The sequence below is a fragment of the Osmerus mordax genome, chromosome 9 (assembly GCF_038355195.1).
Source record: "Osmerus mordax isolate fOsmMor3 chromosome 9, fOsmMor3.pri, whole genome shotgun sequence".
Classification (NCBI taxonomy): Eukaryota; Metazoa; Chordata; class Actinopteri; order Osmeriformes; family Osmeridae; genus Osmerus; species Osmerus mordax.
In genome coordinates this window covers 16,495,800-16,523,789 of record NC_090058.1, presented here as the reverse complement: position 1 = coordinate 16,523,789, position 27,990 = coordinate 16,495,800, and the positions used below count along the sequence as shown (strand labels likewise).

The following is a 27,990-nucleotide window of genomic DNA, read 5'->3' as shown; positions in this document are numbered from 1 at the left end:
ATGGCAGACGTCCTGGAGAGCGGAGGAGGGGCGGGAGCCGTCGGAGCGGGCAGTGTGGATTGGCAGAAGCGTTGCATCGCCTTGGAGATGCAGCTGCTGAGATTCCGTCTGCAAGCAGGGAAGATCCGCGAACTCCTGGCAGAGAAGGTGAGACAGTGGGGCATGATGGGTAATGTAGTCCATCTAGGAAGTGGGAAATGCTCTCAGTCTGGCTGCACACAAACCTGGGATTTTGCCAGCTGGCCTTCTTGTGCACGCCAGCCCCTGAAGCATGACATTGAACTGCCACGCATGAATGATTTGCACCGCACCTAAATCTATGATCTGTATCTAACATGAAGTACTGTAAAGTCTCTGTGGGAACCGGCCTCACTGTGATGATGTGGCGGGCTGGTTTAGTGTCTCTTCAGTGGTCTCTCTCTCTCCGTCTCTCTCTGTCTCTCTCTTGCCACAATCACATAGACTGGTGGGTTTATGCAGCCAGACATTCACATAATCCTCCCCCCCCACAACCCCTGATACCTCTCCTCCTCCCGTTCCCTCTCTTCTCTCTCTCTCTCTGAATCTCTCTCTTTCCTTTCCTTTATCTCTCTCTCCTTTTGTCTCTCTGTATCTCTCCCCCTTTGTCTTTGTATCTCTCTCTCTCCCTCCCTCTCTTTTTCCCTCCCTCTCCTCCTTTGTCTCAGTGTCTCTCTCCCTTCCTTTTTATCGCTCTCTCTCCCCCTCCTTCTCTCACTTTGTCTCTTTATTTCTCTCTGTATATGTATCTCGCTCCTTTTGTCTCTCCATCTTTTCCTTTCTTTCTGTGTTTCCCTCCCTTTCTCTCCACAGTACTCTCTCCTATTCTCTCAGTATCTCTCTCAGCCTCCTTGTCTCTCTCGCCTGCCTTCCCTCGTCTCTCTCTCCTTATCCCTCCCCCCACTCTCTCCTCCCCCTCCCTCCTACTCTCCTTCTCAGTGCTCAGTGTGTTGACTGTCATGCTGCAGTAAGTTCTGTGTTGCAGCTACAGGTTAACACTAGGCCTTGGCTGGATGCCCTGCATGACACTGCAGGAAACTACCGACTCGTAAGAATAAGTACTTGAGTGAGAAGGTTGAGAAGGGTGTGTGCTTGACTGAAAGAGAGACAAGTGAGAGAAAGAGAGAGAAAGGGAGGGAGAGATAGAGGCCTCGCAATTGTTGAGTCTCTAACATCCTCCTACACTATGTTTGATAGATTTTGTCTAAATTTCTTAGTAATAATCAAAATAAAAGCATCTACGAACATTTTTAAAACAGAAAACACATCTTCTTCAGGGTGTCTTTCTGCTTGGAAAACTGAAAGATATTTTCCATATGCAGGGTTTCAACTTTATTGGCTAGTAAAACTGACTAGGAACAGTGAGATGTTTTTGTTAGGAAGAATGGCAGGGTGGATGGTTCTTAGTCAGCCCAGGTCCTGGTGGAGTTATCCCAGGTCCTGGTGGAGTTATCCCAGGTCCTGGTGGAGTTAGCCCAGGTCCTGGTGGAGTTATCCCAGGTCCTGGTGGAGTTAGCCCAGGTCCTGGTGGAGTTGTCCTAGGTCCTGGTGGAGTTATCCTAGGTCCTGGTGGAGTTAGCCCTGGTCCTGGTGGAGTTATCCCAGGTCCTGGTGGAGTTAGCCCTGGTCCTGGTGGAGTTATCCCAGGTCCTGGTGGAGTTAGCCCTGGTCCTGGTGGAGTTGTCCTAGGTCCTGGTGGAGTTATCCTAGGTCCTGGTGGAGTTAACCCTGGTCCTGGTGGAGTTAGCCATGGTCCTGGTGGAGTTAGCCCTGGTCCTGGTGGAGTTATCCTAGGTCCTGGTGGAGTTAGCCCTGGTCCTGGTGGAGTTATCCCAGGTCCTGGTGGAGTTAGCCCTGGTCCTGGTGGAGTTATCCCAGGTCCGGGTGGAGTTAGCCCAGGTCCTGGTGGAGTTGTCCTAGGTCCTGGTGGAGTTATCCTAGGTCCTGGTGGAGTTAGCCCTGGTCCTGGTGGAGTTATCCCAGGTCCTGGTGGAGTTAGCCCTGGTCCTGGTGGAGTTATCCCAGGTCCGGGTGGAGTTAGCCCAGGTCCTGGTGGAGTTGTCCTAGGTCCTGGTGGAGTTATCCTAGGTCCTGGTGGAGTTAGCCCTGGTCCTGGTGGAGTTATCCCAGGTCCTGGTGGAGTTAACCCTGGTCCTGGTGGAGTTGTCCTAGGTCCTGGTGGAGTTATCCTAGGTCCTGGTGGAGTTAACCCTGGTCCTGGTGGAGTTAGCCATGGTCCTGGTGGAGTTAGCCCTGGTCCTGGTAGTTATCCCAGGTCCTGGTTGAGTTAGCCCTGGTTAGAGTTAAAGTTGTTTGTGCTAACTGCAGTTTTTTCTAATATTAAATTGTATTGGGGCGGGGGGGGGGTCTAAGAGTTGTGGAGGGGGGGGCTGAGTATGGGGGGGGGGAAGGGATGTCTGAGAGGGTGGGAGGGGGTAGATGAGCGTGGGGGTAAGAGGGAGGGGGGGTCTGGGAGGGTGGGAGGGGGTAGATGAGTGTGGGGAGAGGGAAGGGGTGTCTGAGAGGGTTGGAGGGGGTAGATGAGTGTGGGGAGAGGGAAGGGGTGTCTGAGAGGGTGGGAGGGGGTAGATGAGTGTGGGGGTAAGAGGGAGGGGGGGTCTGAGAACTGGTCATGTTATTGCTGTTTGGAAAGATTGCTTCACGCTTCTCATCTCCCTCCTTGCCAAGTTAGGAGTGTTTTACACATTGACCCACTTTGGTGTGGAAAAACATGAAAAGGTTGACGTGGTTGTCCTTGACATGACTTAAATCTGTGAACACCAGAGAGAGGGAGAGAGAGGAGTAGAAAGGGAGAGGGGGAAAGAGAGAGGGAGAAGATGCCCCACTTACCATGTGTAGAATAGAACCTTCTTCTATTTTACAGTAAAGTTGACTAATGATCCTTTTTTCTGAAACCTCGGAGGCGACATGTTGGACCATCTGTGGTCAGGGCGATCACTCTGAAAGGAAGTTTCTGTAGCCGAGACCCAAGTTGCTAAACATCCAGCTAATGACAGGATTTGTTAGGATCACTTTTTCGGAATCATACTTCCATTTTTTGGAAAAATGCTACAAAGACAGTTGACCAGAAAACTCTTTCTACAGTAATGATCGTTGAGTGTATGAGGCAGACAAGAACTAGCTTTTACATTTGTTTTGGGTGGAAATCTTTAGTTAGAGCACAGTCCAACCAACAGAGAGACGAGGGGTACTCCCTCCCTCCCTCCCTTTCCCCCGTGGTCCTGTCTTGACCTGTGGATTAACTATGAATGGTTGACCCCTAGGTTGACTAACCATCACCAGACTCAGACTCCGGGTTAATGATTACAGCCACACACACACCAACGGCCTCTACAAATACTGTATCTGTTCCAATACTAGGTAGTACTGCTAAATTTAGCTTCTTTTGATTTCTTGTTAGTGTACTGCACTAGTAGTACTACTGTGTAAAGGTAGTGCTGCTTTGTAGATGGTATTAGTAGTAATACTGTGTATATGGTATTGGTAGTAATACTGGGTATGTGACCCTATTCTGGGTTGGACTTCTTACACATTTGAGTCGTTAGGACATGCTTTTATCTAAAACGTCTTCCTCCAGTAGGTGAGTAGAGAAAGTGAAGCGATATTTGTCATTTACTGAGCATCCATCCTAGTCATTCTGAGTAGTTCCTTCTACTAGAGGAAGTGACATCGGTAGTCACAGTGCCGGATCAAACACACTTTATTCTCCTTCCTGTTTCTTGTTTTGTATGTCTGTGGTTGTTGTGTGTGGAGGAGATGACCTGCTGCCTATGTTCTCGTATCTGTGCTCCTGCCTGTTTGGAAACTCTGGAATCCTGTAGACTATCACTGCCTCTCCCTTCCTATCCACCTTCCCTCTTCCCTCCTCTCCTCTCCCCTCCCCCTCATCCTCTGACTGACCCTCCCCTCCACTTCCCCTCTCTCTTCTCCCCTCTCTCTTCTCCCCTCTCCACTACTCTTATCCCCCCATCTCTCCTCTACCATCCCCTCAAATCCAGGTCCCCTCTTACCCCCCTGCCCTTCACCTCCCCTCTCCCTTGTCCCACCTGCACACTCTGATGCATCTTGTGGTTGGTTGGTGTGTGGCTGAGTGAAACCTTAGACCATGCATGTTTCTGGTAGCTAGCTAGCTAAAGATAAAAACGCTCTAGCCCAGTATGCTACAGTAGCTAGCTAGCTAGAGATCAACACATGCTGGATGGTTGACATAGTTGAGCTTAGGTGGCCAGCTGTGGCTAGGGCTGTGTCCTCACCTGTTAGGGCTGAGCGTAACAAGAGAATAACTGGGGACAGCTACCCCCCCCCCCCCACCCACCCTCCACACACATACACACAAACACACACTTATACTCCCTCTTGCTGCGTCAGCTAGGGTCTGAAGACATTCACCTCTCGATCTCCTGACTCAGGTTCCAGCCTCCACCTCCTTCACCTCTGACCCAACCACCACCCCCCCTCCCCCCTCCACCCACCTCCCTTTCTTTGTACTCTTCCTTTTGTTTTTAATGGTGGTGTAGGCGACCATGTCCCGCAGCAGACAGACATTATGAGGTCCAGTTGGCTCGTTGGGCTTGTTCGAGGAACCCATGTAGAATCTGTCCCCTGCTCCCAGTATTTGGTCATAAAAGCTCTGTTGGCACTTGAAGTCTAAAGCTGTTTGCTCCTCTCTAGCCCAGCGTTGGCGTGAAGCGCTCGAGTCATTCTGCAGGCTCTTGACCTTGAGGTGAGGAGTCATCCGACCTCTCGTCCACCATCCCCCTCCCCTCGCCCCCCCCCCACCCAGACGCCCCACCCCCTGCCCCAACACCGCTCCCCACCGCTTGATGCTGGGAGAGGCTATCTGAAGACAGAAAGAGAAACAAAGGGGGTGAAAACAAAGGAAATCAGCATGCCTCTCTCTGGAGCAGAGGGAATCCATTAGTGTGTTTGTCCTCCTTCCAGCAGGGTCACCGCACTCGAGAAAGGGCATCCTGTGTCAAACTGTGCTGGGTGGGTGTGTGTGTGTTTGTGTGCGTTCGTGAGTGATTGAGTGCGTGCGTGTATGTGTTTGTTCATGCATGTGTGTCTTTAGGACCCTAGTGTAGATGCTGGGGGAGTGCTAACCCAGCAGTAGTGGTATTATTCTATAGTGGGGTCTCTCTAGTCAAGTGAGATCAGAATGACAGTGTGAAAGAGCCCCTCCCCTGCTGTTCGCTAGCGAGACCAGTGTTCAAACTGTCAGTTCTAGGTTCTGTATTTGTTAAACATTTGTTCTTACCAAAAACTAGCCATCAGTCTAGCTATCTCACCTAGCTTATTATCCTGTTAACCCAGCTCTGTACCCTGGTAACCTAACTATGTACCCTGGTAACCTAACTATCTACCCTGGTAACCTAACTATCTACCCTGGTAACCTAACTATCTACCCTGGTAACCTAACTATCTACCCTGGTAACCTAGCCCTCTCCAGCAGGTTCCCCCGCGCCCTCTCCCTGCTGATGTCTCTCTCTGAGTCTTCAGCCTTCTCATTGTGAACTTTTGGTTGTGTTTCGGCTTCTGTCTTGTACTCACTCTTGCTCCACCTAACTTTGAAACGACTTTGCAGGGAGAAGACCTCTAAGAACTATTGTTGTAGGGTATTAGAGAGAGTGTGTGTGTGCTGTGTGTGTGTGTCAATCTACAGGATGGTCTTGCCTGAACGTGTCCTGTTTGAACCAGAGCCGGCGTTAGAGCCAGATAGTAATTAGATGTAACTATTGTGAAGGAGGTTGGTGAGGGGAGAGGGGGAGGAGGGTTGGGGGGGGGGAACTCCGGTCTTTCCCTCGACCTCCCCACCCCACCCCCCCACCCCTCCCTACCCTCCCAGTGGCCCCATACAGGGCTAACTGACCCGTGCGAGTAACCATGGCTACCTCTTTTGTACCCGCCGGTCAGATGCAGGAGCTGGAGCAGAGGGTGATGGAGGCAGATCAGCGGGCAGAGAGAGCAGAGAAACAGGTAGAGTCCTGGCAGAAAACCTCCTCCACCTCCGTCACCTTCACATACACCTGAGGGATTGTGGGTGGGGGGAGGGTGGGTGGGGACACTTCCGACAAAAACCGACCCCACACCATGGAACTAGGTACCAGCTTATCAGTCATAGGCCGAATCCCAATTCTCTGTCTTACCCCTACCCCTTAGTTCACCCCTAGCCCTTGTCCTTCAAAACTGAGGGGTAAGGGCTAGGGGTGAAAACAGTGTAATGTATCTTTTGCTCTCAGAGGACGAGGATAAGGACCCTCCCTACCACCCCGCGTCCCCCCCCCCCCCTCCCTCTCACCGACTCTTTGTATTGTTCCGCTGGCGGTAATCACTCATTTACAGTCATTACGGCCTGTTCCAGGTGCTGCTTCAAGGGGCTCATTAGGTGATGTTTTCCCCAAACCACAGCTTCTCAGCTGCACTCTGCTGACGATGCCTTACCTCTGACAGACTGGCCCCATCAACACAACACTCCTCCGCTTCCCCCCCCTCTCTCTTTCTCTCTGTATTTATCCTTCTTTCTCTCTCTCTATGGTTCTCATCTTTTTGTTTATCTCTCTGTTTCTCTCCCTTTCTGTGTTTCTCTCTCTGTCTCTGTGTGTATCTCTCTGTTTATGTCTCTTTCTCTCTCTGCTCCCCCCTCCTCTCTCTCTCTTTCATCGTAGAGAGTTAGGCTGTGCTATTTGAGTCTACAATAAACATGTGTTCCAGGTCCATGTCATGGAGGAGAAGCTAAAAACCTCCAATGTGAAGACCAGCGAATCAGAGAACTCCTTGTACAGAAAGTATCAGGAGCTGGCCAATCAGGTGCACGAAAAGGATGTTGTGATAAAGAGGCTGGATACTCAGCTGGATAAACAGGTAGGGTCCTGGCAGATAAGAGTCCACATGTCCATTTCTGTTCATGAAATGCAGTGTTGTGATCCCGCAGGACTCTTTTCTGCAGGTCTTAGCCAGGGCTCAGGAGGCCAAGGTGATCGAGGAGAAGGCTGCCAAGATTAAAGACTGGGTCACAGTGAAGCTGAGAGAGGTACGGTTCCACACACTCCTTACAAACTTGGACCGCTTCACAACCAGACAACTGGACTCAGTTTCATGTTATGTTTTAGCTTTATGCACTCTGAAACATCAGGCTTAGAACAGAACTTCTCATCATCCCAGCCAAACCCTCCATCTCCCACGATCTTTTCAATCACCCTGGGATCTGCGACGGTGACCCCTTCATCCTCGGCCAGGAACCTCGGGGTGACCATGGATGACGAGCTCTCCCTCACAGCCCACATTGCTGCAGTCTCCCGGTCGTGTAGATTCACCCTCTACAACATCCGGAAGATCAGGAGATACCTGTCTGAGCATTCCACCCAGCTGCTAGTCCAAGCACTTGTCCTCTCCAAGTTGGACGACTGCAACTCGCTGCTCGCCGGTCTCCCAGCATGCGCTACCCGCCCTCTCCAGATTCAGAACGCAGCAGCCCGCCTGGTCTTCAATCTACCCAGACGCTCCCATGTTACCCCGCTCCTCATCTCCCTCCACTGGCTTCCCATCACAGCCCGTATTAGATTCAAAACCCTGGTACTGACCTTCTGAGCGGTGAACAGTACAGCACCCGACTACATCAAGTCTCTCCTCCAGCCTTACACCCCCACCCGCCACCTACGGTCTTCTTCTGACAACCGACTGGTGGTCCCACCTCTCAAGAGCACCCGCTCCCAACCCAAGCTCTTCTCCTGTCTGGCCCCCCAATGGTGGAATCACCTCCATCAGAGACACTGACTGTCTCCCCACCTTCAAGAAAAGGCTAAAGACGCACTTGTTCCAGGAGTACAACGGTACTTAGGAATGACTTGCTGGACCTGATGTTAGTTTCCTCCAGGAACACAATGACTCTTATTGAGGGACTTGTTGCTCTTGTTGATTAGTTGTAACTGATTTAAATTCTTGTACTCGCTGTGAATTATATTATTGTTGCTTGCTTTCCTACAGGTACACTCCTGCACTTTTTGAGGTTCATGTTGTTTAATTGTAACTTGTTTAACTACATATTCGTATGTTTCTTCCCATTGGCACTTATTTGCTTTTCACAATGTATGCTTCATTGTTTTGGTTACCCACAATGTTTTGGGGCTATATTGTTGTTTATGATCATTGACCCATGCACTTTTGTAAAGCTCTCTCTTGGAAGTCGCTTTGGATAAAAGCGTTTGCTAAATGAATACATGTAAATGTAATGTAAAATTTGTATAAAAACACAAGAATTGTACAGTATCAAAGATGATTACAATCAATCAATCAAATACTCGGTAGTTGTAGCCCTAAAATGGAGACAGCTTCCTCCGTTGCTAATGTTTGTTGGTGTGTGTCTGTGCCCACGTGTGTGTACGTGTGTTGGTGCGCAGATGGAGCAGGAGAACCAGCAGCTGAAGATGACCAACCTGAAGCAGGCTGAGCAGGTCACGGTGCTGAGGGACAAAGTTCAAGGTGAACATCCTCAACATCCTCAACATCCTCAACTCACTTCCTCGCACAGTCGGTGGTCTCTGTCTCCATCTGTACCCCCAAGAAAAAATACTGTATCATGTAAATCAATACATCAACCAATCAATACAGGGATTGTAGGCATCACCTAACCTTAACCCTTACTAAAATTGTAAGACATTCATATATATTAGCACATATTAAAGCTTTGTTGTCCATGTCTTTGTGCTGTTGCTCAGCTAGAATCGTATGGGACTATACTATCAGATTTTTTTTAAAGCAATAAACCACGAGAGTTTGATAAGGCTTGGAGAGCAATCGAGGTCATCCAATATCCCAACGATTGGAGTGGATCCTCTAGTGTAGGTGACCTGTAGTGATTTCGATAGATAGCGAGCAGCGGAGATACTAGCGGCGTTTCCTTCCGGCTAGCTAGTCGACATATGAACAAAATACTTGCTAGACAACTAGTTCACTTGGAAATGCATCAGACCGTATTTCCAACAAACTTGTTATATTTGCCAGTTTAAAAAATATATATTTTAAGCTTTTAACTTTTTCGGGGGCATGTTTTCAGTTAGCAGATGGTAGCGTACTGTTTGAATCAGGATCCTGAGATACTGCCAGCGCCTCAACGCTGTTTGAATCAGGATCCTGAGATACTGCCAGCGCCTCAACGCTGTTTGAATCAGCTTGTTTCAAAGAGGAAATGCAATTTAAGGAAATGCTAAAAATAGTTGAAGGGAATATTAATACACATAGGCTATGTGAGGCTCCTACATCACCATTATCCTACCTCTTGCACTAAGGAAAATAAGAGAACTCTGTTTCATTCTACACTTTTACGCTTTGTATTTGGAACATCAACAAATGTGTGTTGTATGCTTTTGAATCTATGCAACCTTCAATAGTAAGTTTGCATTCATGTCTGTATTCGCAACGATACAGACATACCTGTTGATTAATGTAAGTACACCTATGAAAACTCTTGTCTTTCTCCAAATGTTTGGACGTTTGATATTAGTTTAAACCATAGGTTTGGACGTGGTATAGAAACAGAAATTGCCCCGGCTGCAGCGGATGGAAGCACACCTCACAATTTCCCCAGAAAATCTACCCTCTCGAGTCACCTTAACAAACATTTACATTTAGTCATTTAGCAGACGCTCTTATCCAGAGCAACTTACAGTAAGTACAGGGACATTCCCCCTGAGGCAAGTAGGGTGAAGTGCCTTGCCCAAGGACACAACGTCATTTGGCACAGCTGGGAATCGAACCGATAACCTTCAGATTACTAGCCCGACTCACTTACCACTCAGACACCTGACTCAAACGTTTATTACAAGCTACTGGATCTAAAGTGTTTTAGTAATAACACTCCTCTCTCTGCCCAGCCCTGCTGGACAGCCCGCGGCCCCTCACCCCCCATGGTACCGATGCCCACCTGGTGCCCACCAGTCCTCTGTACCCGCCCCACTCCCCCTGCACGCCCCCGGCCCAGGAGGAGGCCTGGAGGCAGCCCAGCCTCTGCACCCCCACCAGTGGCCCCCCCACCTCCACTGCAGGTCTGAGCCCAAGTCATCTAGGCTAAGTTTGATTTTGTTTTCATTAGCGTGTGCTTTTCTCCACAGCGACCCGCTGCATGTAGAAAGCTGCAGCAGAAGGGTCAGAAGAGCAAAGTTCCGACTGTTAAAGTTGAGGACCTGTCTCTATGTCGGTTTGCTGGCTGACAATTCTGTCAACTGTAGCACTCTAAAATGTACCGTACCACATTATGAATGTAAAGAACCGAGGAACATCTCTCTTCTCCAGATGTGAAGTGTCCAGACCTGGGCTCCAGGCCAAGCGCTGAGCGTGCTGACCCCCCAGCCTACAGCTCAGGGTCCCTGTCTGAGCCGCCTCCCCAGGGCCGGGCCAGGGAGGGGCCGGGTAGCCCTGTGGCCCCCGGGGGCCCCGACCTGCCAGGGGCCCCCGCCCCTCCCCCCTCAGGCTCCGACAGAGACCACTCCTCTGATGAACTCAACAGCAAGTTCCGCTCCCAGCGCCTCCGCTCTTCCTCCTCTTCCTCCTCTTCCTGCTCCTCCTCCTCCTCCTCGGCCTATGAGACACAGGGCCCCAGCACCCCCGACAGCACCCCTACCACCACACCCCGGAGCCCCCTCCTGTCCCGCTCCCCGTCCACCTCCCACCCCTTCCACCCGGGCCCCCAGCCCCTGGCCCTGGCCTCGGGCACCAGCATGACCCTGCCCAAGGCGCGGACCCCCCTCACCCCCAGAGACAGCATTCAGCTGGTGAAGAAGCACTACAGCCAGCCTCAGCCCAGCCTGGACAGGCTACACCACCTCAACGTCAACATAGACATCATGGCCCCCTCCTCCCCCTCCTCCTCTCCCTCCTCTCCCTCCTCTCTGCGCGGCCCCCCTTCCTCTTGCCCCCCAGCAGCGTCCTGCAGCCATGTCCTGGAAGAGACGGACATCGACGGGCCCCCGGATGGCATGGAGGGGGTGGTGGAGGGGGCGGGGGTGCTGGCAGTGGCGAGCCCCCAGGATGGGGTGTCCTTCGTGGGGCTGGCAGAGGAGCTGGAGATGTTGAAGCCCCCCACCCCCCCCTTGCACCGCTTCCCCTCATGGGTAAGACCTGGGGCAGACTCACCACCAACACAGCACACACTCACACACACACACTCTCTATCTCTCTCTCGCTCCCTCTCACAAAGACAATCCCACAATGCCTTGTTCCCTACAGGAGAGCCGTATCTACGCCGTGGCCAAGTCGGGGATGCGCGTGTCCGAGGCCAGCCCAGGGACGAGAGGCTCCGGAAGAGGTATGATGTCACTTCCTCTTGCCTCAGACTGCAGTCACCATCAGTCATCTTTCTGTTCAGAAGCCTGACCCTGCATGAGGTCACGAAGGAGGAAGTGATGTCACTTCCGCTGAGCGTGTGTGATGTGATAGAGAATGTAGGCGTTGCGGAACATGCTCTGTGTGCCCAGGGCTGGCCCAGGTGTGGGGTGACAGGGTGCCACTCTGCTCCTCCCAAAGAAAGGTCTGTCAGCGCTGCGTTTGATGTCACTTCCTCCCACCTGAGGCTGCAGACACCTGGGCAGGTGAAGGAGCTTCCTTCCCCTCCTCTCTGGGGTGGAACGAGCGAGGAGGGAGGGGGAGTGAGGGAGGGAGGGGGCTGGGTGAGAGAAGTAGGGGGTGAGAGAGGAAGGAGGGTGAGAGAGGCAGGGCAGGTGAGAGAGGAAGCCAGGTGAGAGAGGCAGGGCAGGTGAGAGAGGAAGGAGGGTGAGAGAGAGAGGGCAGGTGAGAGAGGAAGGAGGGTGAGAGAGGAAGGAGGGTGAGAGAGGAAGTGGCTGCTTTGTAATAAGCTTGGATGAAGAGATGGGGCCCAGGTGTGTATCCCCTCCCCACCATATTCCTCCATCCCTCCAACAGAGAGAGAGAGAGAGAGAGAGAGAGAGAGAGAGAGAGAGAGAGAGAGAGAGAGAGAGAGAGAGAGAGAGGGAGAGAGAGAGAGAGAGAGAACCTTGTCAGCTGACTGGATGTCTCACAGGCTGTTAGTGGTGACCTAACCAAGACTGAATTCTAGAGCTGTTAGCTCAACTAATTACAGTAATCCAATAATTGAATTTATCATTAATTTTCCATAATACAAGTGTCCATAATATATTTGTACTGCTATGTCCTTCTAAATCAGATGCCTGAAATGAACATGCAGTTACTAGACAGGACATTTTTCATGTGTATGTGTTGCAGGGTCCAGCTTTCCCCAGTATCCAGCCTCAGGTCCCCTCACCCATCTGATCTACAAGAACATCAATGTTCCTGTTTATACCACACTCAAAGGGGTCAGTTCTGTCAACAAAGACTATCATTTCACATTATGCATATATGATCATGCTTAAGGGATGTCTGAACATCTGTTCTGTGTTTGTGTCTGTTTGTGTGCCTATATGTGTATGCCTGTGTGTGTGTGTGTGTGTGTGTGTGTGTGTGTGTGTGTGTGTGTGTGTGTGTGTGCTTGCATGTAAGTGTGTGTGTGCATGTGTGTGTGTGTGTGTGCATGCATGTGTGTGCGTGCGTGAGTGTGTGTGTGCATGCATGTGTGTGCGTACGTGCGTGAGTGTGTGTGTGCATGCATGTGTGTGCGTGCGTGTGTGCGTATGTGTGTGCGTGTGCCTCAGAAAGCCACCCAGATCAGCAGTGTTCCCCTGCCTGACGAGGACTCTGGGTCGGAGGACGACAGTGGCTCCCTGGCCAGCCTGAGGACCTCCACCCTCAGCCCTGAGAGGAAGGGCAGCATGCCGGGCAGCCCCCGCGCCGCCAAGAGGGGTAACTAGGAGGGGTGAATAGGGGGGGTGACTAGGAGGGGTAACTATGAGGGGGGGTGGAGATGGGGGAGTGGGGGCTAGAGATGAGGGGCCGCAAGCCCTGGGCCTTCAAGAGGGGTAACTAGAAGGGGTAACTAGAAGGGGTGGGGGGTGGAAATGGAGGGTGAGGGGCTATGAAAAGCGTAAAGGGATGAGAGACACAGTGAAAACAAAGCCTAATGAAATGGATCAGGAGATCTAGTGAAGCCCTGCAGCTCTTCAACTTCCTGTTCCAGTTCAGCTTTGTTCTTGGAAAGCTGCTAAGGGCCAGCTCCAGCTCTAATCTACCTCCCCTTGTCTTCCAATCAGCTGGAGGGGGTGGGGGGTGTCTGTGGAAGCCATTGAGAGGGGTAATAGGTGGGGGTGGGGGTGGGCGCGTGATGAGGGGGCCGTGGGAGTACGTCAGGGTTCTCCAACTTGTTCCAGAAGTGTTGTCTATCTTTTATCAAGTTCACCTTGCTGTAAAGTCATCTGGTGGATAAGAATCGGAATCAGAATGGGATTTATTCGCCATGAAAGTTTGCACAGACAAGGAATTTGCTTTGGCAGGAAGGTGCATACAATAAACCTTAGGGACCTAAAATGTTAATATGTGGACTATCTATACTAAGGGTACATAAACTAGCAGTACTAAGTGGGATTAGAATTAAATTAAATATACAATAACATAAAATATAAGTTGCCATAAAATTACAATATAAAAATAAAAAAATACAAATATTACAAACAATACAAATGTACAAGATACAATTTTGTAATGCAGTGCAAAAAGCAGTGTGTTTTAAGCAGGAAGTCATTAGAGTCAGTGAGGTAAGATGAATGAAGTTAGTTCCAGATGGGGTTAGGGTGAAGGAAGGCCTGTAGAAAGGGAGCTCTCCAGGAGCAGGGCTGGAGAGCTCTACTGTAAATACACAAACTCTTATCAGGAGAGTCGGATGGCTGAGCGGTGAGGGAGTTCGATTCCCGGCCGTGTCAATTGACATTGCGTCCTTGGGCAAGGCACTTCACCCTACTTGCTTCGGGGGGAATGTCCCTGTACTTACTGTAATTCGCTCTGGATAAGAGCGTCTGCTAAATGACTAAATGTAAATGTAACTCTGAACCCTACTAGATCAGGTTATGTGGTTAAATGTAGGAGCGTCCTAATCATAAAAGTACCCCCGTGCTGTTCAGTTTTTATGGTCTCAAAAAACACACACACCCATGAGCAGTCATGTGTTTGCAGGCTGTGTGTATGTTGTCACAGGATGTGTATCCAGCTTGTTCTTCTTCTGCTGTCCCGTGGTCCTCCAGGGGTGTCCATGTCCTCGGTCAGCTCTGAGAGTGACTATGCCATCCCTCCGGACGCCTACTCTCTGGACAGCGACTACTCTGAGCCAGAGCACAAAGTCCAGCGCACATCCTCCTACTCCTGCGAGAGCACGGCCCCTGTGAGGATCCTCCTCTCTCCTCTCTGCTCTCTCCTTCTCTCTCCTCTCTGCTCTCCCCGTCTCTCTGCTCTTTCCTCTCTGCTCTCTCCTTCTCTCTGCTCTCTCCTTCTCTCTGCTCTCTCCTCCTCTCTCCTCCTCTCATTCTCTCTGCTCTCTCCTTCTCTCTGCTCTCTCCTCTCATTCTCTCTGCTCTCTCCTTCTCTCTGCTCTCTCCTCCTCTCTCCTCTGCTCTCTCCTCTCTGCTCTCTCATTCTCTCTGCTCTCTCCTCTCACCTTTTCTCTCCTTTTCTCTCCTCTCTCCTCTCTGCTCTCTCCTCCTCTCTCCTCTCTGCTCTCTCGTTCTGTCTGCTCTCTCCTCCTCTCTCCTCTCTCCTCTCTCCTCTCTGCTCTCTCCTTCTGTCTGCTCTCTCCTCCTTTCTCCTCTCTGCTCTCTCCTCCTCTCTCCTCTCTCCTCTCTCCTCTCTGCTCTCTCCTTCTCTCTGCCCTCTCCTCTCTGCTCTCTCCTCTCTGCTCTCTCCTCTCTGCTCTCTCCTTCTCTCCGTCTCTGTCCTTCTCTGTCCTACTCTCCTTCTCTCCATCACTCTCCTCTCTCCTTCTCTCCTCTCCACTCCTCTCTCCTCCTTCTCTCCGTCGTTCCTCCTCTCTCCTTCTCGCTCTCCTCTCAGTTACTCCCAGGAGTGTTGGTTCTGGGGCTGTGAAGACTTTGTTGTGTGTGTCTGTGTGCGTGTGACCAGGAGATGCTGGAGAAGTCGGGCTACCTGCTGAAGATGGGCAGTCAGGTGAAGGGTTGGAAGCGTCGCTGGTTCGTCCTGAGGAACGGAGAGATCCTGTACTACAAGTCTCCCGTGAGGATGCGCCTGCACGCCGTCGCTCGGCCCTGTCGTAGCGTCTAGTCGTGGGACGAGAATGTAACGTTGTTTGTGTCTGTGTGTGTGTGTGTGTGTGTTCAGAGTGACGTGATCAGGAAGCCTCAAGGACAGATGGAGCTGACCTCATCCTGTTGTATCGCCCGTGGAGAAGGAGCCCAGACATTCCAGGTGGGAGAGGCTGACTTGAGCACACACACACACACACCACACACACACACCACACACACACACCACACACACACACACCACACACACACACCACACACACACACCACACACCACACACACACACACACCACACACACACCACACGCACGCACACACACACACCACACACACCGCACACACAGACCACACGCACACACACACACCACACACACCGCACACACAGACCGCACACACACACCACACACACACCCACCGCACACACAGACCGCACACATACACCACACACACACCACACCACACACACCACACACAGACCACACACACACGGCACACACACACACATTCACGCATACACACATATTCACACGTTCACGTGCACACACATGCACATACCCACACACATGCGCACACACTCACACCTACATATATACATACATTCACGTGCACACATACACAAATATGCACCTCGCACACACACAAACCCTGACTCTGAAATGTATTCGGAAGTGTGTCAGAGCATGTCTCGTTACTTGGCACACCTGAGAAGAGGACTGTTCTGGAATGTTCACCTGAGCCAGCTGGTTTCCTCTCCTATGATGTCATCTCTCAGCACCCAGTTCTGACTCGTCTCCCTGCTCTCTCATCAGCTGATTTCAGAGAAGAAGACCTTCTACCTGACGGCTGATTCTCCTAACATCCTGGAGGAGTGGATCCGGGTTCTCCAGAACATTCTCAAGGTCCAGGCCAGCAGCCCCGTCGCCATGGAGACCACGGCCAAGCCGGCTGTGAGAGGCTGGCTGACCAAGGTCAGAGTTCACGGGTCAGCCTGTTGGGGTCAGGGCTGCTGGAATGCTGGAGTCAGAGCAAGGACTCTGTCCCCCTCTGCCTGTGATACGCTCTCTCCCTCATCCTCTCTCTCTCTCTTTCTGCCTGTTGCTTTCTCTCTTCTCTCTCCTTCCGTACTCTCTTCCCTCCTCTCTTTCCCTCTCTCTCTCTCTCTCTCTCTCTCTCTCTCTCTCTCTCTCTCTCTCTCTCTCTCTCTCTCTCTCTCTCTCTCTCTCTCTCTCTCTCTCTCTCTCTCACATAGGGTGTGTGTGAGGTGGTCCTGATGGCTGAGACACACAATCACACACACTCACACACATTCTTGCCGAGTGATGACCCCACCCACCCCCACCCCCACCCCCCAGCCTGTTGCCTTTGATCTCCATTGTGACATGACACCTCGGAGTTCTATCACATCACACTCTCCACCTCTCCTCACAGCTGACGCTGTCCACCCTGCCTGGGAGACACGCACACACACACACACACGCACGCACACGCACACACATAGTTGCATGTGCTTAAATAAGGAATTTTGACGATTATGGCGTATCTGCTTCCCTGACTTTTTTTCCTCGTTTCTCTTCTCTCTCTTTTTTTCTCTCTGTGTCCCTCCCTCTCTCTCTCTCTCTCTCTCTCTCTCTCTCTCTCTCTCTCTCTCTCTCTCTCTCTCTCTGTTTCCCAGGTGAAGCATGGTCACTCCAAGTTGGTGTGGTGCTCCCTGGTTGGCAGAATCTTCTACTACTACCGCAACCAGGAAGACAAGGTTCATCTCTCTCCTGTCTGTGTCTCTATTCACCCTGAGGGTTGATACAGTGTAGCTCAGAGCTGTAGCAGCCTTTTCTAACTGTGTGTGTTTGTGTGTATGTGTGTGTATGTGTATATATATGTATGTGTGTGTGTGTGTGTGCCAGTTCCCTCTGGGCCAGCTGCGTGTACGCGATGCGGTGGTGGAGGAGGTTGACCGGTCATGTGACTCTGATGAGGACTATGAGGCCGGGGGGCGGGGCTTCCTGTCCTCCCACCGCACCGTGCTGATCCACCCCCGTGAGCAGAGCCCCACCTACCTGCTGATCGGCACCAAGCAGGAGAAGGTAAACACACCTAACACTGACCTGAGCCCCCTACACTAACCCAGACTAACTCTCTCTCTCTCTCCTGCCAGGACGCTTGGCTGTACCACCTGACTGTGGCAGCGGGCAGCAGTGCCAGCTTCAAGGTGGGCACGGAGTACGAGAGGCTGGTTGGCAAACTGCTGGACGTAGAGGGAGACCTAGGTGAGACGTCCTCACAGATCTCTCTCTCCCTCTCTCTCTCCCTCTCTCTCTCTCGCTTCTATGTTGTCTTTCTGTCACACGCACACACACACACCTACCCAGCCAGACAGATCCGGTGTGTCTCCTCTCCCATCAAGCTCCCTCTCACCAGAGGATGCAGGCAGACCAGTAGACAATCAGCCCAACAGACCAATGGACCAGCAGACCAGTAGACAGACCAGTAGAATAGTAGACCAGTAGACAGAGACTAGTAGACCAGCAGACTAGTAGACCAATAGACAGACCAGTAGACCAGTATACTAACTAATGACTGCTCTGTCTGTGTATACGGAACTATCCGGAGCCAAGGCAGCAGATTTAGACAGTAGCTGACCATGTTATTTCCGAGCAGGACTGACCACTTAAAGGCTTAATCCAGCCAGCAGACAGTGTTTATGACCCGTCTGTATGTCTGTTTGGCCATTTCTCAGCTGTTGTGCTACTTGAGTTCGTAACCCAATCTGACTGTTTCTGCATGTGTGCGTGTGTGTGTGTGCATGTGTGGATGTGTGTGTATGGATGTGTGTGTGTTTGTTTGTGTGTGTATGTGTGTGTGTGCGTGTGTGAACGTATGGGTGTGTGTTTGTGTGTGTGTGTAAATGTATGGATGTGTGTGTATATGTATGTATGTGTGTGTGTGTGTATATGTATGGATGTGTGTGTGTGTATGTGTGAATCTATGGATGTGTGTGTGTTGTCTCCCCAGACTCTGCGCTGTGGAGGAGTGAGGCCTTGTGTTTCTGTAAGAAGGGTCTCAGCTCCCCCCTCACCACCCTCCCCTCTGAGGCCTTGCAGACGGAGGCCCTCAAGCTCTTCAAGGTCAGTCTCTTCATCCCTCCTTCGGCATCCCTCGCTCCTCTCTCTCGCTTTTTTGCTTTCCTTTTTTCTCACCGTGTTCCGGTTCTTATCTTTCCCGCCCCCCCCCCGCCCCCCTTTTTTCCGGTAAATCTCGTTCTTTTTCACCTCCCGACTCACATTCCTGTCTGCCGCCAGGACTAAAGGCCTCCTTTCTGCATGTGCCGTCCATTCATCCTTCCTCCCTCTTTCTCTCTCTCTTTCTCTCATTCTATCCCTTCTTGGATCCGCTCCACTCTGCTTGCCATTCTCTTCTATCGCCTCCCCTCTCTTCTCCTCTCTCTTTCTCTCCCCCTCTCCCCTCCTGCCCCTCCCGAGGGCCAGCCCCTCCCGAGGGCCAGCCCCTCCCGAGGGCCAGCCCCTCCAGAGGGCCAGTCCCTCCCTGGCAGATCAGAGCTCGGGGGCCGGGCCCCTGGCTCAATAGGGTTGTGGAACAGAGATAATGGTCTGGAGGGGCTGTCTGACGGGCTAAACTCTGCTCTCCCTCTGACAGAGCAGGTGGACCCGCCACTCCCAGACACAGGACTTGGGCAGTGTGGGAGGACGGAGGGATGAAAGGAGGAGGGAGAATAGGAGGTGCAGAGAGGGAGGGAGGAATGGAAAGAGGGAGAGAGGGATGTTGGGAAAGGGAGGAGGGAGAGAGGGGTGAGGGAGGTAATGGGGTGGGTCTGAAGCTAGAGAGGGAAGATCCTGTTCCTCTCTCAATTCAATTGGATCAAGAGGGTCTTCTTTTCACCTCTGCCCGACACTCCCACACGTTACCCCCCCCCCTCCCCCCTCCCCCCTCCCCCCTCCTCAGAGAGCTCTGGGTCTCTTCATGGGTGTGGACAATAGAACTGCTCTTTCTGGCTAGTGAGATCTACAACACGCTACAGCTGAACAGCCCTCCAGTCATAATCCTAGCCCCAGCCCCAGCCCTAGCCCTGGCCCAGGACTGGATAGGTGAAGACCATTCCAAGCCTACCCAAGTAAATCAGTGAAGCAACAGGTCTTATCACTGGTTTTGGAGGGTTGAGTCATTTCTGAGTATTTGCTGCCCCCTGCTGGTTGAACACGCACACTGAGATGATAATTTAGACACTTTTAAAGGTAGATATCATGTGTATACTGTATATAATATATACCTTCTCTTTCCCCAGTCTTGTCAGCTTTTTATCAACGTGCTGGTCGAGTCCCCATCCATCGACTACCACACCTCGCTGGCCCAGAATGCCTTGCAGGTGTGCCTGACGCACCCAGAGCTTCAGAATGAGATGTACTGTCAGCTGATCAAACAGACCAATCGGAGGACGCCGCACAACTACTCCCTCACTCAGGTCAGACCAAGCCTCGAGCCAATCGATAAGTCTATCAAACGATCAATCAGTCCGTCAATCAATCAATCAATCAATCAATCAATCAATCACAAGACAACATTTGAGGAACAAGTGCTGAAAGTGAGTGCTGTACAGTAAAATCAAAGACATAGAGCCCCAATGCACACAAAGACAACCAATAAACACAAGTCTATACATCCCAGACATGGTGACCCAGCTCCTTCATGCTGACCCATAGCCTAAGAGAAGTGTCACTGGGTTCAGCTCAGTGGTAGGACATTCCACTCTGGTTCTAGTGGTCGCAGATTTGAATCTGTAAATGGTTGTCGGTCCCTGTGTGTCTTTGTAACCACATCTCGCTTTCTCTTTTGTCTCTCCTCTCTCCATCTCTCTCTCTGCCCTGTCTCCATCTCTGTCTCTGCCCTCTCTCCATCTCTCTCTCTGCCCTCTCTCCATCTCTCTCTCTGCCCTCTCTCCATCTCTCTCTCTGCCCTCTCTCCATCTCTCTCTCTGCCCTCTCTCCATCTCTTGCTCTCTCCATCTCCCTCTGCCCTCCTCTGTCTCTCTCTGTCTCTCTCTGTCGCTCTCTGTTACTCTCTCTGTTGCTCTCTCTGTCTCTCTCTGTCTCTCTCTCTCTGTGTCTTTCTCTCTCTCTCCTCAGTGCTGGCAGCTGCTGTCAGTGTGTGTGGCTCTCTTCCTGCCCCAGCAGCACTTCCTGTGGTACCTGAGACAGTACCTGCAGAGCCACTCTGACCCCAGGTACACACACTCCTGTTGCACTCTGACCCCAGGTACACACACTCCTGTGGCACTCTGACCCCAGGTACACACACTCCTGTAGCACTCTGACCCCAGGTACACACACTCCTGTGGCACTCTGACCCCAGGTACACACACTCCTGTGGCACTCTGACCCCAGGTACACACACTCCTGTAGCACTCTGACCCCAGGTACACACACTCCTGTAGCACTCTGGCCAACAGAGATTTGAAGTGTTTGTTACTGAAATAAAAGCGATGTGTACGACAAGATTATAGTGTTTTACTGCAGATGGGTCATAACTGATTCTGACGACTGTCTGTGTGTGTCTATGTGTGTGTGTGTCTGTCTGTGTGCGTGTGCGTGCGTACGTGTGTGTGTGTGCAGGACGGAGGAGGGGAAGTACGCGGTGTACTGCCAGAGGTCAGTGGAGCGCACGCTGCAGAACGGAGAGAGGGAGGCCAAGCCCTCGCGCATGGAGGTCCTGTCCATCCTGCTGAGGAACCCCTACCACCACTCCCTGCCCTTCAGTATCCCTGTCCACCTCCTCAACAACACCTACCAGGTACACACACACACATGTACTGATACAGACACACACACACACACGTGTACTAATACAAGTACACACACACGTACACACACACGTGTACTTATACAGGTACACACACGCGTGGTACATACACGCGTGGACACGCGCACACACAGCCCCACACAAACACACGCAAAAAGGCATCCACCAATGCAGGCACACACACACAGACATGAACAGCCCCTCCCCCACACACACCTGCCCCCTGGTGCGTCTGCAGGTGGTGGGCTTCGACGGCTCCACCACGGTGGAGGAGTTCCTCCACACGCTGAACCAGAGGGTGGGCATGAGGAGGCCCCAGCTGTCTGGCTTCGCCCTCTTCAGCGACGACCCCTCGGGCAGGGACCTGGACCACTGCCTGCTGCCCTCCGCCAAGGTGAGGGTGGGCGGACCGGCTCACACACACACACACACACACACATAAGCTAAGGTCTTACCGCAGGGGCTTGGGTTCAATTCCGGCCTTCAGCTGCGTGTCTTCCCCTCCCTGTCTACTTTTAAATGTCTCTGACCAATAAAGCATGAACATGCCAAAAATATATATTTGATGTAGAAACAGAACTTGTGAGATCTGTCTGGCTCCAACACTACTAGGTCCGTTCTACCTTTATGTAACCAGGAAGAGCTCATTGAGATTTGAAATATATTCTTAAAGGTTAATAGTACACTAAGACTGAAGTACGAAAGCCTTTTCTAAATACCCTAACTGTAAAGGTGTATGTCTGTTGCGTGGGCAGGGAAGTAGGTATTATGTAGTATGCTATATGCGGTATGCAGTATGTGGTATGCAGTATGTGGTATGCAGTATGCGGTATGCAGTAGTCCATGGAGGGTTCAGAGTGATGGCGTGAAGAAGGGGGTGAGGTTGGATGATTGACAATATGGAATAGAGAACATCACATGATGCTCGAGGACTCGGGTGATTGGTTGAGCTCTCTGTGCTCCGGCCGTAGATCTGTGATGTCATCTCCAAGTGGGAACAGGCCTTGAAAGAACTGCATCCTGGGAAATACGAGGGGACACGCATAGTCCGTCTGACGTACAAGAGCAGGTCAGTTTCTCCTGCAAGCTGCAAACTGATACAATACTAAATGTGTGTTCAATGTATTATTTGTGTGTATGTGTTAAATGTGTGTATTGAGTGTCTGTGTGTATAATATGTGAGTTATGTGTGTCTGCTTCAGGTGTATAATATATGTTTGTGTGGCTGTCTGTATGGTGTATGTGTGTGTGTATGTGTGTTTGTGTGTATATCATGTGTGTGTCTGTTGCGTGCAGGTTGCGTTTCCGGGCCCAGGCCAAAGGGGAGACGGAGCGTGAGCGCCTCCTGCTGGCGTACCAGGTGAACGGCGAGGTGCAGCACGGCCACTTCCCCGTCAGTAAGGAGCTGGCCCTGGAGGTGGCCGCCCTGCTGGCCCAGGTGGAGCAGGGGGACCTGGAGCGGCCCGGCGCAGCTGCTGCCCCCGGCAGCACCTCCCCCACCCAGACCAAGACCCAGCAGGCCCTGGGGCAGGCCCTGGAGCGCTTCTACCCCAAACACTACAAACAGGACCTGAGCGCGGAGCAGCTCAGGTGGGTCTGGAACACACCTGGAAAACACCTCTTATTCTCCTGTAATGCTCCTGGAACACACCTGGCATGTGTCTGTCATACTCCTGTTACGGAACTATACAGTAGTCATCACTGCTTATTCTGATAGATATGGTACAGTCCTCATACATACAGAGATACGGTAGGATACCCTCCTGACGGATGGAACTGCAGGATGCTCTCCTTGCGCAGAGAGAAAGGACCCAGCCCTTAGACAGGCAGAGAACCTGTACAGTACATGGCCTCTCACGCACAGAACCGCAGCGCTTATCCCTATCCACTCCTGGCTCCACAGAGACCTGTCGGAGCGCCTGGCCGCTAAGTGGACGGTCCTCAGGGGCTGCAGCGCGTCCGAGTGTGTGAGGATCTACCTGACCGTGGCCAGGAAGTGGCCTCTGTTCGGCGCCAAGCTCTTTAGCGCCGAGGTGAGTCATCGCCAAGGCTGCTGGCGGGACGGAGCTGAGGAAGGAGGATGTCGCTCGGCAGGGACACGTTCTCTCTCCAGCTTTGCTCTCCATTTGTTCACATACATCCACATGCAGTCTTCAACACAATCCCCATCAATGCAGGCACATCTCCTCCCCCTTAATTCGCACAGATTCCCCCCGTCAAATCCTTTTCTTCCCCTGTCGACTCTTATCTTTCCCGTTGTCACAATCCCACCGCAACCGTATGATATCTTGTGTAATTGTTTGTTGGCCTGTCCACTTGCTTCTCTGTTGGTCTGTTTACTCGTTTGTCTTTTGGTCTGTCTGTGTGTCTGCTTGTCTGTCTGCTTGTTTGTATGTTTGTTTGTTGCTTTATGCCCCTTTGTTTTCACACTGTATTGGGGTGGGTGTGTTCGGAACAGCTTCAATCCCTATTGTAATTACACTGGAATAAAAATAAAGCTGTCTTCCGAAGAGGGGGGATGGTGGTGGGCCAAAAAAAATAAATAGAAAGAACACCAGCGGGGATGTCTACTGTTCAGGGGGTGTAGTTGGCTGGGGAGGTGTTTCTGGGCATGGGAGTCCATGGGAATGTGTGTTTGTGTGAGTCAGAGGACTGTGGATTGAACAGGGGAGAAGGCGAGTTCTTCTTGGAGAGGGAGGGAGGAAGAGATACTGACGAGTTTGTAATACTGGCGACTATGTGGAAGACACATGTCTAGACACATGCCTTATATCTGACCCTCTCCTCCTCTCCTCATCCTACCCCCTCCTCTCCTCATCCTACCCCACTGCTTGTCTTCCCATCCTCTCCCCAGCCTGTACCCCCCTCTTCAGTGGAACAGACCCAGGTGTGGCTGGCGGTCAACGAGGATGGACTGTGTGTGCTGGATTATACCATGGTACGAATCTATCCTCATGTATTAGTTAACATGCTTAGCCACGGTCCACAAGGTGATTGTTTGACATAATGAACTTCGATGACGTCCCATAGTTATCCGCACTACGAGAAAAACTCATTTGTGGTAGTACCTTGTCTAACCAGTAGGGGGTGTATTGCATTGTTTTAGTCCCCCCAGAAGTAGGACGAATCTTGGGCATGTATTGACAGACCAGTTTGAACATTGTCAAACACAATTATTACCTTTTCACCAAAAGAGAGAAGCTATTATTGTCAACTTTTCACAAGTAGCTGGAAGACGAAGGCATGACAGTGCTGTTATTCTAGTCTGTCTCCAAGAAAAAGCCTTACTGAGAATCCAACCATTCAGATGGGATTCAGCTGGTTAGCTAACCATCTGTGTTTATGCTGTCTGTGGCACGATTTAGCTGTTATAGTCGAGGGATTTCTCTTTAAAAATCTGGTCCTGGCCCTGGCTCTGGTCCTGGTCCTGGTCCCAGTCCCAGTCCTGGTCTTGGCTCTATTCCTGGTCCTGGTTAGCTAGCCCCACAGAAGCTATGGTTTGTTGATCTCCTGGTCTGGAATGATTTTGTGCTGCGGGGTTTCAAACACCAGCAGCCCCCAGGAAAGCAGGAAGAGGTCCAGACTCAGATTTGGCTTCTTCTATGCAGAGATATTCTAAAGTTCCAGGATATAAACAATGTTTTCCCAGAGCTCTGTCATTTCAAGCAGCCTTTAGTCCTCCATGTCATTTCTGGTTTGGCAGCCCACTCAGCCATGTGCTCTCACTGGCTCTCTGGGGGAAAAATAGGACAAATCAAAATAAAGCTTTAGAAAAATGTCATGCTACTCCACACACAATTTGTCTCTTTTCACAAAAAGAAAGAAACCATATTTCATAAGCCAGTTCACTGGTGTGCTCCAGTGAGAGAATGAAAGACAGCTGTTTGTCTGTTCCTGTCTCTCATACCGCACTCCTATTGTTCATTTTCAGCACCTGCTGGTCACCTACTCCTACCAGTCGGTGATCACCTTTGGCGGTTGCCGTGACGACTTCATGGTGGTGGTGAGCCAGACCAGGGAGATGGGAGGCCGGAAGAAGAGTGTGGAGAAGCTTGTGTTTGCTATGCTGAAACCCAAGGTAAGAATCTGCACTGCATCAGTACTGCCCCGAGTCACAGAACTACTGCACTGTCTCCACTAAGTCACTGTCTCCACTGAGTCACAGTACTACTGCCCTGTCTCCACTAAGTCACTGTCTCCACTAAGTCACTGTCTCCACTGAGTCACAGTACTACTGTCCTGTCTCCACTAAGTCACTGTCTCCATTAAGTCACTGTCTCCACTGAGTCACAGTACTACTGCCCTGTCTCCACTAAGTCACTGTCTCCACTGAGTCACAGTACTACTGCCCTGTCTCCACTAAGTCACTGTCTCCACTGAGTCACTGTCTCCACTGAATCACAGTACTACTACCCTGTCTCCACTAAGTCACTGTCTCCACTGAGTCACAGTACTACTGCCCTGTCTCCACTAAATCACTGTCTCCACTAAGTCACTGTCTCCACTGAATCACAGTACTACTACCCTGTCTCCACTAAGTCACTGTCTCCACTAAGTCACTGTCTCCACTGAGTCACAGTACTACTACACTGTCTCCACGAAGTCATAGTAGCACTGCCCTGTCACCTGTCCAGGATCTGGGGGGGTTCCAGCAGGTTTCTATTGTGGAGGTGGTTATGCTTGGGGCTGATGGAGAAAGCAGGTCCAGACTGTCTTTAATGTGTTAAGGATCTCTGAGGAGCTGGAGCTAAGAGTCACATTACTACTGTAGGAAGTGCTAATAAGGTCGTCTGTATCCATGACAGGTGGATAGGTGTGCTTTCCACGGATTTCTCCCTGAGTTATAGTCATGCTGTGAGCCAGGGTTGGCCACATCCCTGAAATCTCATGAAATCCAATCATATCAAATGGTAAAGCCATTTACTTTCTTTGACCCAATCTCTTCCCTCTCCAATCCTCCCCTACTCCCTCCCTCCCTCTTCTCTTTCCCCCTTCTTCCCTTCTCCCCTTCTCCACTCCCTCCTGGCCTCTCGTCTCCCCTCCTGTGCACAGATCCTGGAGCTGACCCTGTTGATGGCCAGCTACATCAACCACTGGACCCCCAGTCTGCCCTCCTCTGCCACCCAGCAACAGGGCTCCAGCTCCCCTGCCGGGCCCCGTGGGGACAACAAGCTTTGGGACGTGGACAGCAGACATTTTCCTTCCATGAACTACACCACCAAGGGCCCGACACTGCTGTAACCACACACCACGTACACACACAGCATCGGAACTGTTGGGCAACAGTGAAGGGATCTCATGCAGGAGGTACAGTACATAGAAGACTGGGCTTCAAACTATCCCACCACTCCTGGATCACACATTAGCTGTCATTCCTCTGGAGTGTATGGAGTTATGTTGAAGGCACACAGGACATGTGTTTTATTCTTTTCATATCTTTTATAAACTATGAGGGTATGGGGGATATTTTTGTTGTGATAACTTATGGTGGTACAAAATTGTTTCGTTTTTTGTTAGTCTAATGAATACACTATTTATAGTAACAAACGAGCGTTCCAACTCTGCTTCGCCGACTAACATGCTCACACTTTTCTTTTTTGCCAAAAATGTGGGCCTGGAAAATATATGTGGGTTGCATGAAAACAGACTAAAGGACCAAAAGCTGGCCCCCACATTAGACAATAACCGCTTGGCGAGAAAAAAAATCTTAGTAGCTGGCACGCTCCTCCCTTCGACCTTCATGGGTTCCAGGCTTCAGCCTTCCCCGACGTGAAGGCCGGTAGGAAGGAGAGGCTGTAGTCCTTGTTGGTACTGTTTGGAACTGATGGAACTGAGGTCTTTCAAAGGATGAACTGCTCCTTTAAACAAGAGAACTCCACAGAGGCAGCTCACTGGTTGGACACCACAGCTCTAACTTACATTATCAACATTACTGGGTGTCTTAGCGACGGGCTAGGGTTTTTTTTTTTTGTATTCTCACTAGTACGTGTCACCTCACACTTTGGTGGATTTGATTTCTTATTTTTTTATATACCTTTCACAAATGATTGAATATACTGTAGTTAGACAAGGTTCACGCTGTGAGTGCCTGTGAACACACTCGTCTTTGAAATGTTTTTACATTTCAAATGCTGAGACGCTGAATGGCTTTTGTATTTGTCTCCACTAACACCTGCCTAAGTCAATGGGCCGACACTAGGGGGGGTCATGTTTTCCTGCACAGGCTGCACTTCTCACCTGCCCCCCCCCCCACCTGCCCCCCAGATATATAGATATGTACATATATGAACAGACAGTCCTGCTGTAACATGGACTAAGACTATAAAGCTACCAAAATGTTCTTAATGACTTGAATTGTTCTTGGATCAAACCACTGTCTTGATCGTTTTCATTGTTACTTATTTATTTCATTTCCGGCATTTTGGGGCTTTTGCTGAAAGGAAAATGTGTCTGGTTTGTTACATTTTGAAATGTTCTGAAATGTTACATGTTTTCAGTAGCAGAATCAGTGAATGACTGCTTCTTTCACCACTAGTTTGCTGTATGATTTGAGAATAAAAAAAATAATGATTCAGTCAACACTGTGCATAGTTGCTTGGGGATGTGTGTGTGTGTGTGTGATAAAAATAAACAGTATGAATTTGAAATAAACCGGTTTTTGTTTGAAATACCTTCCACCAACTTCCCTGTTGAGAGACGCAGACACCCCACATGGACACCACTGTTGGTTTTTCTTTCCCCTCTTCTAGAATGATCTTGTTGTATTTCTACAGAACATCTACAAACCCTCCCTACGTGGGCCTGTGTGGTGGCTGGGTGTGTCTGCTGTGGCGAGGGAGGCCGGGTCTGGTGATGCAAGCAGCTTTGACTTGCTTTCTCCCGACAGGTCAAAGTGGTAATGACGTTTTCTTGCCAACTGCACAGCTATAAATCCTTTTTTTATTATGTTAAAAACTCCTTGTTGTTCCAACAGTCACTTTCGTATGAACT

At 50.8% G+C, this 27,990-nt stretch overlaps 1 protein-coding gene across 1 annotated transcript; it reads left to right on the top strand.

Annotated features, from left to right (window-relative positions):
- Nucleotides 1-27,628, top strand: plekhh1 (pleckstrin homology domain containing, family H (with MyTH4 domain) member 1). Its single transcript, XM_067242987.1, has 28 exons — nucleotides 1-147; nucleotides 5,953-6,015; nucleotides 6,751-6,900; nucleotides 6,986-7,069; nucleotides 8,436-8,517; nucleotides 9,909-10,079; nucleotides 10,342-11,144; nucleotides 11,260-11,338; nucleotides 12,274-12,365; nucleotides 12,702-12,849; nucleotides 14,181-14,317; nucleotides 15,052-15,162; nucleotides 15,268-15,354; nucleotides 16,002-16,160; nucleotides 16,865-16,945; nucleotides 17,094-17,273; nucleotides 17,345-17,456; nucleotides 18,202-18,314; nucleotides 19,490-19,666; nucleotides 20,328-20,425; nucleotides 20,814-20,991; nucleotides 21,239-21,394; nucleotides 21,972-22,069; nucleotides 22,297-22,590; nucleotides 22,904-23,033; nucleotides 23,855-23,938; nucleotides 24,932-25,078; nucleotides 26,053-27,628. The coding sequence occupies exons 1-28, from the start codon at nucleotides 1-3 to the stop codon at nucleotides 26,239-26,241; spliced, it is 4,350 nt and encodes a 1,449-aa protein (XP_067099088.1). The 3' UTR covers nucleotides 26,242-27,628.
- Nucleotides 27,629-27,990: the final 362 nt, after the last annotated feature.